At 40.8% G+C, this 16,013-nt stretch overlaps 3 protein-coding genes across 4 annotated transcripts; 1 reads left to right on the top strand and 2 right to left on the bottom strand.

Annotated features, from left to right (window-relative positions):
• Positions 1-842: 842 nt before the first annotated feature.
• Positions 843-7,040, bottom strand: alg9 (ALG9 alpha-1,2-mannosyltransferase). Its single transcript, XM_079355488.1, has 15 exons — positions 6,781-7,040; positions 5,399-5,534; positions 5,174-5,308; positions 4,759-4,829; positions 4,585-4,673; positions 4,148-4,283; positions 3,953-4,040; positions 3,541-3,646; positions 3,064-3,186; positions 2,713-2,867; positions 2,490-2,619; positions 2,235-2,382; positions 2,004-2,133; positions 1,780-1,910; positions 843-1,577 (listed from the first exon to the last, which is right to left on the bottom strand). The coding sequence occupies exons 1-15, from the start codon at positions 6,996-6,998 to the stop codon at positions 1,454-1,456; spliced, it is 1,920 nt and encodes a 639-aa protein (XP_079211614.1). The 5' UTR covers positions 6,999-7,040; the 3' UTR covers positions 843-1,453.
• Positions 7,041-7,574: 534 nt separating this feature from the next.
• fdxacb1 (ferredoxin-fold anticodon binding domain containing 1) lies at positions 7,575-10,596 on the bottom strand. The gene is made up of 5 exons (XM_079355487.1): positions 10,109-10,596; positions 9,859-10,015; positions 9,404-9,607; positions 9,133-9,291; positions 7,575-9,022 (listed from the first exon to the last, which is right to left on the bottom strand). The coding sequence occupies exons 1-5, from the start codon at positions 10,284-10,286 to the stop codon at positions 7,771-7,773; spliced, it is 1,950 nt and encodes a 649-aa protein (XP_079211613.1). The 5' UTR covers positions 10,287-10,596; the 3' UTR covers positions 7,575-7,770.
• Positions 10,597-10,847: 251 nt separating this feature from the next.
• LOC306831405 (mitochondrial import receptor subunit TOM40B) lies at positions 10,848-15,192 on the top strand. 2 transcript variants are annotated; one of them, XM_079355500.1, is made up of 10 exons: positions 10,848-11,021; positions 11,475-11,674; positions 11,898-11,965; positions 12,079-12,171; positions 12,293-12,394; positions 12,504-12,609; positions 12,924-13,046; positions 13,166-13,242; positions 13,798-13,900; positions 14,008-15,192. In XM_079355500.1, exons 2-10 carry the CDS (start codon positions 11,491-11,493, stop codon positions 14,145-14,147), a joined length of 996 nt encoding a protein of 331 aa, XP_079211626.1. In that variant the 5' UTR covers positions 10,848-11,021; positions 11,475-11,490; the 3' UTR covers positions 14,148-15,192. The 2 variants fall into 2 exon arrangements, with proteins under 2 accessions (XP_079211626.1, XP_079211625.1); XM_079355499.1 differs by having other exon boundaries at positions 11,479-11,674.
• The last annotated feature ends 821 nt before the right edge of the window (positions 15,193-16,013 follow it).

Genomic DNA, 16,013 nt, shown 5'->3' on the forward strand with positions numbered 1-16,013 from the left:
AACACAAACTCACTTTATTTGACTTAACTGAAAAGAAATCAAGATGTGAGCCAATCAACAAAGCTTTTTGGTAGATGCCGGGCTAAACTACAGCACATTTCAAGATAAACAGTCAGACCAATTCTAACTGAAACCTGAAGGTCTTCAGAGAGTACTGATACCAAAGCTTTGCAGAGAACAAGCCCTTTAAGAAGTCAACAGTCATCTTGCCTTTTCCTCCACACAGTTCAATCACAGAAACTGACAGACGTGATACGATAACAATCTTTCTCAAGTAACAGCATGATGATGAGTGTTTCAGATGTGGCAGAGTCTTTGTGTGTGAGTGTGTGTGTAGCATGTTTGCACGGCAAAACTATAACAATGTCGCACCATTATGTTTGCTGTGCCCAAAATAATTTTAAATCAACACCCATGTACCCGATAGGCTACCTCAATCAGAAGAACTCGAACTAACACTGCTTGAGTGAGCGGGTTTGTGATTGACATGGCCTTAAACTGCAAGATGTCAAGTATTTGAATGTTACTTTATTGATATACTGTTCATGTTCCCTATTTATTACTTGTGTCCTGTGATTCAAATATGTCCAAAATCTATGCTTATGAGTGGAAGGGTGACTTTAACGGGAGTGCCTGCAGCCTGACCACAGCAAAGAGCATGTTATTGAAATAAAGCATTATTGATTTCTGGATGTATAATGCCTTGAACTCTCTCCTGTAAGTGAGAGTTGTTTGTATGTTTGTTACATAAAGAAATCTTGAAATAAAGTGAGATTAAAATGAGATTGAATCTGTCTGTGACTGCAAGAATTTTACCATCCCAATAAAAAAATCCAACAATGTTCGCATTAAATCATGTTTTTTTTTTTTGTTGTTTTTTTTATTCACATTTCAAGGTAAATTAATAACACAACCTTACTTCCATTCATTTCCATCACTCACAACAGCACACACAATAAAATACTTCAAGTGCAGGCAACACTACAAGATTTTTGTGATTCATTTTATGTTTGTTTGTTTTCCTATTCAGGCCACGTCTTCAAGTTAAATATGAAAAGAAAACACTCACATTTATCTGTAATAGCCTGTACTAGGATATATGCATCTAAAATCTTGTAGTGTGCATCCAAACACATTCATTTACACAAACACACAAGCGCACACAAAATGTACAAACAGGTCCAGCCGATACCTGACAAGGAAACCTACATACTAATAGTTTTCACTTCCCTCACACACACAGACACACACACACACACAGACACACACACGCCCTGGAGCATACGTAAAGTCCTTAAAGGGTCTGATATCTTGCAGTGTTTTATCATACTTTATACACATACGCATGACCAACAATCACACCCACACTAACGCACACGTACACAAATACCAGCTGCTTTGAGGGGAAGTGACTGATTTCTGTTGTACGTTGGGCCACTTTAAGGTTGGAGGCTCAGCCATGGGTCCTTTTACGAAGCGGCTTTTGCCGCCGTGGTTTCAAGATGACGTAGCGCCTGTAGGTGGTGTGACGGTCTGATAAAAACGGGATGTAGAAGGCTCTGAGGAGACGAGATGATCTGAGAGAGAAAATGTGTTCAGAAGATAGTCAATGTTATTCTTTTTATCCTTTAAATTCCACGACTTATTCATTTGAGTTTTTAATGCCATACTTTGTTTTTACTGTTGTTCTATCAAAAGCATTATTCTTTTCCTGAAAATTTTCCAAGATTTGAAGGAATTATTATTATTTTTTAGTTAATAATACATTTGAGAAAATACCTGGATGCTTGAATAAAAGGCTTGAAGGCGATGACGTTCCACTCCTCTTTGTTGGCTGAATAATTTGGCTCAAGTGGTGATTCTTCTTCTATGTCCAGGTCTACCAAGTAGTGGCACTGACGTAAATCCACCTAACCAGTAATGACATTTCACAATTGAAATTGAATTTCAATTAAATACAGTTTACACATGTCAAGAAATGTGGACATGTTTGAGCAACTCACATATCTGGTCGGCTCCTCCAGGTTCTGGTCGTTCATATTAGCTGGGATGATCTGCGTGGCCAGAGGTCCAGAGGCATACGGCTGAGGCAGCTGCCCTTTAAACTCAGACTGAATGAAGTGTAGCTGCCAGCTGAAGAAGAGGAGCAGAAACTATTAGCTAGTGGCACAATTGTATTATATCTAAAAATACACTCATCAGTAAAACATTGTATCTGCATCCTGGACACTGACTTGTGCGGTAAAAGAAAGCTGCTTGGGAAGCGGTACCACTCTTTGCCCACACACACACTGACGGGTCTCCCTGCAGGGACTGTGTGGAGAGTTGGGTCCTTTGCGATGCGGTGGAACTCTGGGTACAGGTCCAGAGGGGCGTGATAACCTGTAGACAAAGAAAAAGCCTCGTTTCATCCATCTTGAACTGCAGTCTGAGCGGCTGACACTCATGTTTTTTAAGAAAACGAGACAAACGTCTTCCTTGGCACAGACCTCTAAAGAGGGCGACTGAGCGAGACAGTGACAGCACCGAGAAGACAACAACTGCACTTAGAGCCAACCAATTGGAAGAGACAGTGTAGTGCTCCAGACGGTACCGCTGGAACAGGAAGTGGTAGCATTTCTGTAATTACATAATTGTGGGAAAGAGAATTAAATGACAAATTTAACCTACTGACAACGACTACTGCTCATGTTGCACGATGACGAAACAAACCTGTAGTGACGAGAGGGCCACTGCTCCACAAAGGCAGATTAATGGGTAGATTGGAAATAAAAAACGCTCCTCTTTATGGGGTCTGGTGAAGAAAACCAACATCCAGATATACATAGGAGACAGAGTAAGCCAGTATGGACGGCCCAGGTTCTGCACTGCAGAAAACACAAGTACGAAAAGAGAACATGAAATCAAAAATGGAACGTTTTGAAAACTAACAACACAGCAAAATACGCTCTCTCATCATGTGTGCGGTTACATTTTGGGTTGTGTTTTTCCACCTTAAGATGGCAATGCGCAGTGCCAGTGGCTTGACGTTATTTTGTAAGTCTGAAACCAAACAGCACTTACCATTGAACCTGTGTAACAGTGTCTCCATGAGGGCGGTGAGTGGGAGGGAAAGCAGTGCCAGAGCAAACACCAGGTTGAAGTTCAGCAGCCCGTTAAAAAAGTAGAAATGCCACGGTTCTGTACCTGAAAATAAAAAGAGAAAAAAAAAACATGCTAAATCTTACAGCTTGTGCACAGAATATCAGTCTAAAACATCTGAAGTTCACAATGATTTCAAGAGTTAAACTGAAGGGGGAAAATAAACACAAGTGGGCTTCAGGCTTCAAATAATGATGGTGGACATTCAAGCTCTGAGGTGCTTCACATATTGTGTGGATGGTGATGTTATGCCCTCTAGAGTCTGATCGACACAGTTGCTGGAAATATTTATTCTATAAAAAAAATATTTTGAAAGGACAATAAGAAGTCAGAGGACTGCGTGCATGAATGATCCTTTCCTATAAAATCGAAAAAGACACATTTGATGTTTGCTCTTACCGTACAAATCAGGCCCATGTGGTGTGAAGACATTATAAAGAAGAATATTGAGTGGAGCTATGACTAGTTTTCCATAAAAGAAGGAGTCCACTGCCACCAGGGGTCCCTGGGAAATACACAAGGGGTCAAATTTACATCATCTCTAGCAAAATGAACATTTTAATATTTCATTAATTAAGAGAAAACACGTTTAGTGTGGGTATGAAACATGACTGTGTGATGTTAATTTATGTGACAAATAAAAAGCTAGAGAGAATGTGACATCAGGCTATGTCGTGGCATTAATGATTAACCCTCCATCTGACAGTCTGTGCACACACTGCAGTGCTGTCTCTGTCAACAATCTCCTCTACATGCACCTTTGTCCTGTAATATGAAAATGCCCAAGCCTTATTTTCATAAATATTCTCACCAGAAACAGAAGCAAAGCAACAGCTGACCAAATGATGAAGCTTCTCCACTGCCTCTTTAACACCAGCAGGTCGAAGGCAATAGGAACCCTGCAGAGGAAATAAAAGGATACATTTAAGAGAACAGTCATACACTATGACAAGTCTGCCTTTAAAGAGTGCATTTCAAACACAGGTTACTCATTTTAAAATCCTACCCAATCAGAGCAGAGAACGGCCATCCAACAATGGCCCCGGCAGCCACACCCAAGATGGCTAAAGGCGTTGAGTCCTGAAACCATCCTGTCATGGCCACCAGCGTTGTGTACATGCAGAAAGAGGAGGGCAGGAACGCTGAGGGGAAAAAGGAAGTATAACTGATATGTAATTAATACTTACATGATATCAACAAAAAATGTAGTCATCACATCAGAGAGAGGGGTGTTAAGTAAACATGCAGACAGGAAATGATTTTAAATGGATCCTGCAGATGGTCCACATTGTATTTCTGTCATAATTTGTTAAGTAACCAGATTTTGCAACCGAGAGGTAATAAAGTAATCTGAGTAAGAGATCAAAATATATCTGATTTAGTCATGAACTAAGTTTGGAACAAATATTTTCGGTTAAGGTGAGGGGCGTGAATCTGACCAACCTGCAGACGAGCAGAACATTCCTGTGCTCAGGACGAGGAAGGCCAACATCAGGCGACCCACGTGCAAACCAAACTTCTTACAAACTGCCCTGTGCCCAACAAACACGTATGCAGTGAATATACAGCATGTAAGCTGAAGCCGTCAGTGTGAAATTTAGAGGAGTGCAAACTCACTTGTAGAAGTAGAGTTCACAGACACAGCAGGAGAATGCCAAGACACATCGGACAAAGTAGAACACCAACACCTGCAACACGAACCCAACACAGGACTGAAACTTGTTCTGATGAGAACACTATTATGATCTACACACCACTCTGTGTGTGTGTGTGTGTGTGTGTGTGTGTGTGTGTGTGTGTGTGTGTGTGTGTGCGTTGAGTTATTGTTTGGTTTTTAGCTGCCAGTTTTACAAGTGTTTGTTGTTTGTTGTGTTATGTAGTTTAGCAGGAGATGGTTGTTGTTCAAAGAGAAAAACCTTGCTTTAAAAATGAATGATGGGTTCATGGGTGAAACAAGCTGCTGGTTATGCTGTAGCTAAAATATCAAGAAAACAATATGTAATAAAAAGACAGTATGTTTGGGAAAACCTACCTTATTTGTCTGGAGAACATGGGCATGCACACAAGCAGGAAGAGCATGTAGCCAAAGGTAGGCGTACGACCTGATGGCGTACAATGGAGAATACTCCCATGTTTGCATTCCTGTGCCGTAGAGCAGGTAGTGCATCTGTCGAGACAACGTGCGACATTCATTCCTGATAAAAATAACAAGCGCCCCAGTTCTTTAGGATCTCTTACAGGGGTGATTAAAACTCACGGGCTCCCAGTAGTTGAAGGTCTCGTCGCAGTCTGAGATGTTGCTGAGCAGAGCTGCGCAGAAGCGTGCAGAGAGGAGGCACTTAAACGCTGTCGAACCTTCAGGAGCCCACACCTGCCCTCCACGACTTACTGACCTTCAGAGCAAACGACACAGAGGAGCAACTGTTGCCATACGCGTCTCAAAAATAGCTTCATTGTTAGAAGAAACCGGTGCGGCAACAAAGAAAAAGTAAAAAACGCTGCGATGTACTTTAAGAGAATAAAAAGTGTTAAAAAAAACCAACTGAGCTCAAACCAGGATGTAGTCTTACTTTAAATGAAAATATTAAAATATAGCTGACGTTTTTAACTGTCCCAGTTTCAGTTCTCCTAATAAGCATGTGTTTGCCTGTTTGAGTTATATAATTAACATTGATATATATTGCTGAAATTGGCTCTTTTTTTTTGCCTTACTGTGAGCCAATGCGACTGTCATTGTCATTTACCTATTTTACAATTATACATCAAAGGACCAGTCCTTGTCTTACTTGAAAAAGACATTTTTGAATGACTGAATACTTCATGCAACTTGTAGTTTCTTGTTGTGTTACAGTGATTGAACGTCTATAAATAACATTTGATAAGGGCTATTTAACAAGCCATCAGTGGCCCATTATAGTGTCCTCTCAGGTGAGAACAGCAGTGTGTTCACTCAGGTCTGCTTTCTTTTGTCATTAGTGTTTTATTTTTTATTTTTTTAAACAGTCATATTTCTCAGCCCTGTCCTTACACTCAGGCAGTTTTTGATCACCTCTTCATTAGTCTTTGTAGTTACAGTGAAGTGTTTCCTCCTGGTCACACCCATCATTAGGATTAGTTAGATTAGAGGCTCAGCTGCAGCTTAGCATTCATCCTTATGTTACTCTCAGTATTGTTATGACACGTCACCTGTAACACGGTGTGAAATGCATTCATGATTGATGACAACAGCAAAACAAATAAACAACAACAACAACCCCTTTATAACATGCATTCATAGGCTACATCTGAACTGGGCATGTGTTGAACATTATGTAAAGTGGATTCATCCATCATAAATGTGGCAGAGGTTCAGCTGAGGAGAATGAATGAAGCTGACACTACACACTGTGTTACTTTGCTCCATTCAATCTTCACCCATGCAGCTGAGCTACGACAGCAGGAACATAATTCACTCACCTGTAGTAAAGACACAGATGCGCTGCTTGTTAATTGCACTTTATAATTCGCTGTCATCATGTGGTTATGGGTCAAAACTTCATGCGTGTAGCCTGCTAGCTTCCTCCAGTCAGAGAGACCGGGGATGGAGCTCACAGTGCCCCTCAGACGAGCCTATCCCCCCCCCCCACACCTCATACTCACTCCTGCCGAGTCTCTGTCGTTTTACTATCATCGCCGGTTTTCTCTTCTTTCGGTGACCGGGCGTCGTTTGGGACGCTCACGTTATTTCCATCTTGTCTGCTGCCTCGTCTGTTCCGCTGCCGAAGCGCCTTGGCCGCCATGTTTTCCGACGATGCTTCCTCCCGAGTCGGACTTCGTTCATTATCGCCGATCATCGACCGAGCGACAGCAACACGCATGGAGACATGAAAGCAATGCGGAAGTGACAAAAGGGGCGTGGCCTCCCTGAGTGACAGGCAGGTGCCACATTTTAGTTTAGTAGTCTTATTGACTTTCAATCACTACTAAATATTGTTAGGGAGAAATAACAAATACTCTTCATAACAGCAAAAAGACATTGAGTAAATAAAAACATAGAACATATTTACAAACATTTTTTATTGTTTCTTATCATTATTAAGAGTAATAATACAAGACCATTTACATAAAACAGCATTTATTATTGATCATTACTTAAATAATAAATAATGACATATATTAAGAAATGGTATTTTACATGTCATGTATTATATAAAATGTTAAACATTTTTTGCAAATAGGAGGTCCCTGCAAGACGCTGATCTTATACATCATGTAATCCATGGTATGGCAAAGTTTAACCCACATAAATTTAAAAAAATAAAAAAATAAAAAAAAATAAATCAGCATTTTCATTTCTGTGTATATGTGTGAGTAAATATGTACATGTATAGAGAGAGACAAAAAATATATATAATACTACAAATGTTTCCAAATATAACTACACACTTATTAAGTTCAATTACTGGTTTATTTTACATCTAAAACTCACAGAGTACCAACCACTTTTTAAATCCATAAGCAGAAAACAATGCCTCACTACTGTAAACACGATTCACATGCAGTTTTACAGATTATATACTTCACACTTTCTGTTGCTGTAACAAACATACAAGGACTCCAGCTCTGTTTTCCTTTGAGGTTTAAATGTGGCTACCTGATTGTGACTTGTAACTGAGAGGAGAGTAAGGACTCCAGCGTCTGATGAAACTGGAGTGCTTGTGTGTGTGACAGAGCATGCGTGTGTGAGCGGTAGATGAGTCTGTAGCAGTAACTGGTCTGACTAAGGTCAGGATGTGAGAACGTGTCGATAAGTTTGACCTGCTCCACCGTCCCTCGACTGGCCTCTCGGACCAGAGCGTGAAACTTCCTTTCCTCCCAAGTGGGTACTGTCCAGAAGCTGATGTCAAAGCTGAAGTGTTCAGGGAACAGGGAGAATGGCTGAAAGGGTTCTCCTGGTGATGGGGCGAGCGAAAACTGTTTTAAAAAGCGCGGATCACGTGACCACAGGATCCGCCAATCAGGAAGTGAGAAGAGGAGCACAGCTATGAGATCCAAATTTAAGGACAGAGTGATGCTAATATGGCTTACATTGACCCTTTTTTTGCTTTCAGACACCCTTCCTACCAAACCCATGGGTGATGCCGTCAGACGCAGACCTTCCTTGTCCTTAATGAGAGAGACCCCAAAAGGAGATAGCAGCATTTCCAGCCTTTGTCCAATAAACCTCATAGGCTTAACCTCTGAGGGGAAAGCGCCTGTGATGAGGAGCTCATGAAAGGCAGGCAGACCCCAGAGGTTAATCTGCACATTCTTGAACACCAATCCACTAACGCCACATAAAAAGGTGGTGACAGCGTTATTGCCCCCAGAGGGCTCCTCCTTCTCATGTCCTTCAACACTTTTATCACTCCCTTCATTCTCAACACGACTCTTTGCATTTTTAATCCACTCTTCTTTTTTAGTTAGAAGCTCTCCCATCTGAGGCAGCAGGGATGGACGCAGAAGAAAAAGACCATTCTCCTCATCAGGATCGACATCAAGAGAGCACGCCGACATTAAGCTCTCAGCTCCTTTGCACTTCACCATGTCCACTTTATTTGAGGTAACGCACATTGGCGAAGAAGCATCATGTGTGTCTATCTGTCCCTGACTGTCCAAAACCAAACCTCTTTCTTTGTCTGCAGAGGTTTCAGCACCAGAGTTGAGGTCCTTCTGAAGAAGGTTGATCCAGTAGCAGTGGTTACTGTCAATGTCACAGCCACTCGCCTGCAGCTGTTTGGCCATGAGGAGGAAGGGAATGGTCTCTGTTGTCATGGAGACTGAGCACTTCTCCGTGAGGCCTTTGAGAATATAATCTTGCACCAACTTGACTGGGTGGACAGAACCTGAGCAGAGAAATCCCCTGATAAAAAAAATTTAAAAAGAAGAGACGTTATGCAGAAGCTTATGTATATCTCCAGTGCTTTGACAGCTTACTGTTAAGGCAGCATGAGAGTTTCTGTGTTGCTGTACCTGAATATGTAATCACTGAGCTCAGCCGGTATGTTGTACTGGACTCTCTCCCCTTCAACAACCTCCTCCACTGTAAATATCTGAGCAGAGGTGTAGGGGAGGCTGCGACTGAACACGTGGACCAAACCTTTCTCCACATGAAAGCCCTTATCCTGGCTCCTGTACAACAGCAACACCAGCAATAAACACCTTCAACATGCAAACACACACACCAAATAGGATACAAATAGCTGTTTCTATTTACACTGCAACACTCACCTTTACTGCTTACCTGTATCCAGTGCACTTGTAGCTCTGGTATTTCTCACTCTCAAAAGGATGGGTGTCGTTGAGGATCAGGTTTGCCTCTGCTGCCATGGCAGCCACCTGCCAGCTGTTGTGCCACTCCCGCTTCGGGTGGTCTGCCGGTGTCCCCCCCTGCCCGTTACACAAGGAAACATGAATCTCCCCGTCTTCAGCTAAGACCTGAACACAACTGGAAGGACAGGAATTCAACAACACAAAATGTCAATATGCATACTTATTTTCATGTATATACATGTGACAATGTTTTGATAATTTTATATAGAAGACAAACATTTTGATGCTTTATGTTTATTTGGTCAAACGAGACATTTGGTCAAATAAGATGAAGAAGACATGTTTTAAATTCGCTTTTTGATAACAGAAAAAGCTCTCTAGAGCAGAGAGCAAATGAGCAGATTTGATGGTGTGATGCGTTTATACCTGAGAAAGAAGTTTTTGAGAAGTTCTCTGTTCTTTTTAACCCCACTCTTCCTCCCACAGTGAGGGAAGTTAAAAACAACGAGGTCAAACGCACGGTCCCGGAGAGAGGCACACTCCCTCAGCTTTCTGCAGTCCACCTCGAACAGCACGGTCCCTCCTGCAAAAAAACAAACGTAAAGAAAGTTACTACATGGTTTAAAAGTAAAACATACAATGTGTGCATACATTAGTATTCAGGAGGAGCTCTTACCTGAGTCCTTGATCATCTGAATGTTAGTGGCAGCACCTTCATGCCGCAGTGCCTCCTCTTGTCTCTGCAGACAAGTGGCTGTCACACTGCTCTCTGTGTCCCTGTACATCTGGCTCACAGAGGCAGAAAACGAGAAGTTCCCTTCTCCCACCAGCAGCACAGACCGGGAAAGACTCATGTTGGCAATGTGGGGAAACAAATGGCCAAAATTCCCTGAAGATTTTCCCTTTAAAAGCTGTCCTTACATGCGATAGAAAAAAGACACGCGTAGAAGTAAAAAATAACCTTCTGTCCTTTTTCTCATGGTGGTCTAACATGAGCGCAGTGATTGCATATTTTAGACAGTAACAAACTGTCAACCGTATAAGACGAGGTCAGATAATGAACAAAGATTAGCTTCGCTGAAATGCACAAAATATCTAGTTGACCTTCTCTTCTGCGCCGCAGCAGTACATCAACACCAAACGATACCTGTAGCAGCAGCCTGCGTTGCACGCTGTGTTGCACATATAGTAGTCCGACTGGAAACAAACCTTCTTGACCACTGTGTAACCAGAGCATTCATAACGCCCAATAGACTCCAAACCACCTCCCAAAAACTGACATACTCAAAGTTGCAGTTTGTTCATTTGAGTTGTAAAGTTGTAAAATTGTCGTTCAGTTGCAGAACTTCTCCGAACCATTCATTTTCACACATTTGATTCCCGTTTGCGTCTATACCCGGATGCATTTGCACGGTGGCGCATTGCATCTGGAGGAGGAGGGAGCTGTTTGCAGCATCAGTTCATCCCAGCATCATTTATCTTCGTGTATTTAGTGTTTAATCTCTAAATAAATGACCTGACAGTTCTTGTGATGTGCGCTTCTCAGCTCCTCTCGACGTTTTAAAGCTTATCTACAACAGCAGAAGAAGGTAGAACATAAAATCCAGCTAAGTCTGTTTCTGCTTAATGCTAAGGTCATGTTAGCTAACGGATTGGCTGCACCTGCAGAGATAAAAACATGTATTCTTCTTGCAAATAAAATCCAAGGCAATGATTTAGAAAGCTTTAATATAGATACAAAATTATGTATTAATGTCTACAAATGTGTTTGCATTTTTAAATCCGTATGTTACATTTAGCTGTTAGTGTGTATTTATATAAAAGCATAGATAGATCTGATACCTGAGTGAATATTTGTAATTGCATGACATGTTTGACATGTTCTCCTAATCGTGTGTCTGAGGAGCTCTGATTTCGGGCCTCTTGTTGTAGTAATATAATACTGAGTCTGTTTTTTTTATAATGATGCTGGTTAAATAAAAAAAAAGGATCTTAACATCACAACAAATACATTTCTTTGTTTTTTTCTTTGTGACTTTTAGGAAGTGTTGGGCCCACATGGGCAGCGTTTTGGCATTGTCTTCTGGTCCAGGCCATCAGAACTGGCCTTTTTCCACGGACCCACCTCCCTCTCACTGGAACGCACATCCTGCTCACTGGGACAGTCCCCCACGCTGGGAGAGGAGAGATGGCCGCCTGCCCAACCCAGGCAGCTTCCACTCTCTCCATCGGAGTTGCAAAGGTATGTCTGGGGAGGGAAGTATTTACGCAGTTGCACATTTAATGCAAAAATTGTGTCAGGGGTTGCTGAATCATGAAACATTATTGTCTACAATGGCATTATTGTACTTGTCTGACATAAAGTTCAAAAGCATTTAGAATACAAATAATAAGTTGGTTACAATGCATATTAATACATGAAATGTATGATCATTTTTTTGATCCCTTCCCCCTTATCTTCTCAGACGTGTTTCCCCAACAGATTGAGGGAGTCAAGATGATCCTCAATAAAACTCTTAGCAGCTTCTTTAAGGTGACCCTCTTACCTTGATTAGTATTTATATGTTGTTGTTGTTTTTTTATTATTTGATGATAAAGGGTGGAAGTATTTTTTACTGTCTTAACCCACTCTTTGCTTGCTCTTAGGTCAGTCACACTCTCCACCTTAGTGCCGTTAGTCCTTCATACTATCGATTCCACGTGGAGCACCTGCAGTCCGATGACTACAGCAAGGACAAGGTCAAGCACGAGTCTTTACATAAATAAATGTTTATTTTTATCATTAATGTGTGGAGCTGAATACAGTAAAGGGAAACAGATAGTATTTTTACATATTGACTTGGCAATACTTACATTGTAGGATGCCCCAGCACTGATTGGTGAGATGGACTCTTCAGGAAGTCTGAACGCTCATGCTCTGCTGCATCTCACCGAGCGTGTACGAGCCAGATCAGTGTTCCAGGTGCATTTCTTATGTCATTTTTCTCTTCTGTGTTGATCACTAGTTCTGCACGTATGAATGATATCGGCTGCTGCACAGCTTCATCTTGTAATTCATGATTTTATTTTAGACCCAGCAGTCCCAGTTTGTAACGTGGCAGTTTGAAACTGAGTACAGAGGGAACGACTTCACAGCTGCTGTGACCGTAGCTAACCCAGACATCCTCAGAGAGTCAGGTGGGAAAAGACTGACAAGAGTCTCTTTCAGCTTTTATTAGTAGTTAATGATAATATGCTTCAATATATTGGCATGCTGAAATCCTTCCCTGGTGTTAATTTTTTATTATTTTGGACATCTGTGATTTAAGATTGAAGATTTCATTGCACAAGTACAACGAAATACTGTTAGAGCAATCCAATCCAACAGATGACGATCTACTATTGTCAAAGTATCAAAAGATAATATCAACATTTTTTAGCAGGAAATACATAATTCTGATGTTTTGTGTTGGTCTAGTCTTTTTAGTATGTTCTATGTTTGTCTTGGACAGTTATCCTCGTGGCACACTTTCTTCAGAGTGTGTCTTCTGGGCTGGTGTTAGGAGGGGAGCTGGTCTATCATCGGGGCCGAGCAGAGGAGGGAGGAATTCTTACTTTGGCTGGACAGTACTCAAGTGAATTTACACAAATCTGCTTTAAAAACATCTTATGTAGTGATTTTGGTATCTTTTCTGATCTGTATTGTGAGATTGATCAGCAGAGTTTCAGCTCATCTTCTGTCTCCCTTATGCAGGACCAAACTGGGTGGCGACACTAAATGCTGGGAAAGGAGGAGCTCACGCAAGCTACTATCACAGAGCCAACAAACAGGTACAGCAAACACCAACCATAGACTGAATAAAAGAGAGACGACATTACAGCGCGCCAAAAAGGATTCAAAACATTTGGAGATCCAACTGCTGATTGGCTGCAGTATAGATCATGGAGTCGACCGCCTTCATGTGAACGGCTGGATCAAACTAAAAGATTAAACCATAAATTCCAAATGCACATGGAATCATGGTTTCTGTCTTTATAATTCATGCTGATTCATGTCAAAGTTTTATTTTGTTGAGAAGTTTAGATGTTATAAATGCGGTTCTTAGGATGAGCAGAGCAGCAGGAGGGGATGTAACTGTCACGAACACAAGAATGTTAAACTTTGAATAACTGCTTAGAAGTGGCACAATGATATATTGTCGTGTAATTTTTGCAGTCCTGAGGTTTTTAAATGATGAGTTACATTTGTGTTTTGTTTAGTGGAAACATAAAGAGCTACAGCACAGTTTACAATTTAAGATTCACTTTTGCACAAGAGGGACTTTGTATACAGCGGATGAAATGGGAAGAAATGGGAAAATGGGAGTGTGTGTTTGTGTTCACCAGATTCAAGTTGGGGTTGAGTTTGAGGCCAGCACCAGGACGCAGGAGACCACAACCTCATTCGGGTACCAGATGGAACTCCCAGAAGCTAACATGGTCTTTCGAGGTACATTTCTTTCATCATTCATTACACTTTCAATGTCAATAAATAAGAACAATATGAAGTAAGGCTAAAATAAAGAAGGATTTCTTTTTTTGGTTGTGTGTTTCCAGGTATGATAAACAGTCGTTGTATAATAGGAGGCGTGCTGGAGAAGCGCCTGTCCCCACTTCCTGCCACCCTGATCATGGGTGCTTTTGTAAATCACAGAGGTGACAAGCTGCAGGTGGGTTTAGGTGTCAATGTGGGATAATCCCACTCTTAATCCCAGCTGGAATTACAGCCTGCCATCAGGACATCCATCCAGAGACATGTGTCAGAACGACCTGATGTACCAAGGTTTGTCAGTCACTAAAACACTTCCTGCCATGACATGAGAATCGTGGACCGTTTGGGTGATGAAGCCCAAAACGTTACCTTGAACCGATGCACGTCATCTTGCAACCTACCTCTCAGAAGTGAGGCCATGATTTCTGCTGGGATGACAAGAGGTTTGAACCTGGAGACATAACGGAGGCGCTCAAAGACTTTTGTTTCTGTCCATTCTGGTTTCAACGGGATTGAAACCTTCTGACCTTCTTATCAGTGGAAATAGAAAATAAACAAGTTTTATACTGTAGGTAGTCATACAGAAATGTAACGTATATAGAATATATCAACGGATAGTCTTGTTTTTTATTTATGTTTTACCCCATTTATTATTATAATTCTCGGAAGCCTGAATTTAAGTTTCTGCTGACCATTGTCTGTAAAACTGCTGCATCATTTTTGCCATCCAAATGAACAACACTTTTCTCCTCAATAGATCCGCTTATATATTTCTGTTATTTATTACATTTCCCTCAGCGTTGCCGTGACTAACAGAGTAAAAGATCACGTGAAATGATCACTTATCTCAAGCCCGATTTGTACATGAACAAAATGGTTTGCATAAATGTAAGGTGGATAAAAACATTGTGCAACGCAAGTATGAACCTATAATTGACTGCGTGTTGGTTTGTGTATGCATCTTTATTTTCCAGCGTATACCTGTGTGTGAAATTACACACAAACAAATAATCCTGTTGACTGAAACAGAAAGAAGCTGCTCCAGACTGTCCAGCTGACGTGAAGGCATGTGGAAACAGAGACCTTTATGAAACCTGCACTCCTCTCAAGGCTTCTGGGCTTCTTCAGCCCTTTGTAACATAGAAATGTTGAAAATATATTATTTATAAATTCTGTAATATAAGCAAAGTGGAGCGGAGTGACTGTCTTTTTAAACTTAATTTATTAATAAAGATGTTATTTGTAACAGATTTACTTTTTGTTTGTTTTTCTCAATAGATATTATTTGTGGTAAATGAAAGTTCTATTGATTAAGCTCCTTTCATTTCATGTATAATAATCAGTATTTTGTATTAACTACGGTTTAACTGATTCAAAACGGTGACTATCACTCAGCATTAAGATATTTAAAAACCTGTCTGTTCTCTGTTTTAGTTTCTACGTAGGACTGCAGAGTAAAGAGAGAGAACGATGTTTTCTCATGAACTGCTGGACAAACAAAGTTAAACATGTACATCGGGCCCCAACAGACTCCAGAGTTTCCACTGGGTATTTAATATTTATAAAATGGTCAGAAACAACAGAGACCTTTTTTTTGTCAGCTTGATATGTAAATACAGTATTTGTTTCTATGTTCAACATCATGTTATGAGCCTTCTTATTTCTGCTGCCAAGCAGTTTAGCAGTGAGTAAGCAAGGCCTCTCTTTGCTTCGTTATTCATGCAAACCACAACTTACTCTGCAATGCACACAAAGACTGAGTCTGTTTTCTGCTTTGGCTCTTAACGCTCGGGACACAGAAATTCAAAATGTTCATTTTTGGATGTTTATAAAACATTCACAACGCCAAAACATTTCCATAAATGTTCTTCTTTAAGGAAACGTTTGGAAATGTGTCAGTTTCACCACTGCAATTTAGGGTCTATTTATGTAACTATTTCAATAAATATTTCACACACTTCCTGTCTACTATCTGATCATAAAGTCAGTGACCAATCAAAATGTAACACTGCAGCTCTAAGAAACTGTATTAAAGACAATAAATAGATTTGAAACTCATAATTGGCTTTAA

Source organism: Symphodus melops, assembly GCF_947650265.1.
Source record: "Symphodus melops genome assembly, chromosome: 11".
In the NCBI taxonomy this organism is placed as follows: domain Eukaryota; kingdom Metazoa; phylum Chordata; class Actinopteri; order Labriformes; family Labridae; genus Symphodus; species Symphodus melops.

Excerpts from the sequence above, each read along its gene's own strand:
- alg9 (XM_079355488.1), bottom strand. The coding sequence starts at position 6,998 with ATGCGTGTTGCTGTCGCTCGGTCGATGATCGGCGATAATGAACGAAGT. Across the intron at positions 4,284-4,584 it reads AATGTTCTGCTCGTCTGCAG|CGTTCCTGCCCTCCTCTTTC; the intron begins GTTGGTCAGATT and ends TTTTCCCCTCAG. Across the intron at positions 2,383-2,489 it reads CTCAGTCGCCCTCTTTAGAG|GTTATCACGCCCCTCTGGAC; the intron begins GTCTGTGCCAAG and ends CTTTGTCTACAG.
- LOC306831405 (XM_079355500.1), top strand. The coding sequence starts at position 11,491 with ATGGGCAGCGTTTTGGCATTGTCTTCTGGTCCAGGCCATCAGAACTGG. Across the intron at positions 12,172-12,292 it reads ATGACTACAGCAAGGACAAG|GATGCCCCAGCACTGATTGG; the intron begins GTCAAGCACGAG and ends CTTACATTGTAG. Across the intron at positions 13,901-14,007 it reads AGCTAACATGGTCTTTCGAG|GTATGATAAACAGTCGTTGT; the intron begins GTACATTTCTTT and ends GTGTGTTTCCAG.
- fdxacb1 (XM_079355487.1), bottom strand. The coding sequence starts at position 10,286 with ATGAGTCTTTCCCGGTCTGTGCTGCTGGTGGGAGAAGGGAACTTCTCG. Across the intron at positions 9,608-9,858 it reads CTCAAAAACTTCTTTCTCAG|TTGTGTTCAGGTCTTAGCTG; the intron begins GTATAAACGCAT and ends CTGTCCTTCCAG. Across the intron at positions 9,023-9,132 it reads CTCAGTGATTACATATTCAG|GGGATTTCTCTGCTCAGGTT; the intron begins GTACAGCAACAC and ends TTTTTTTATCAG.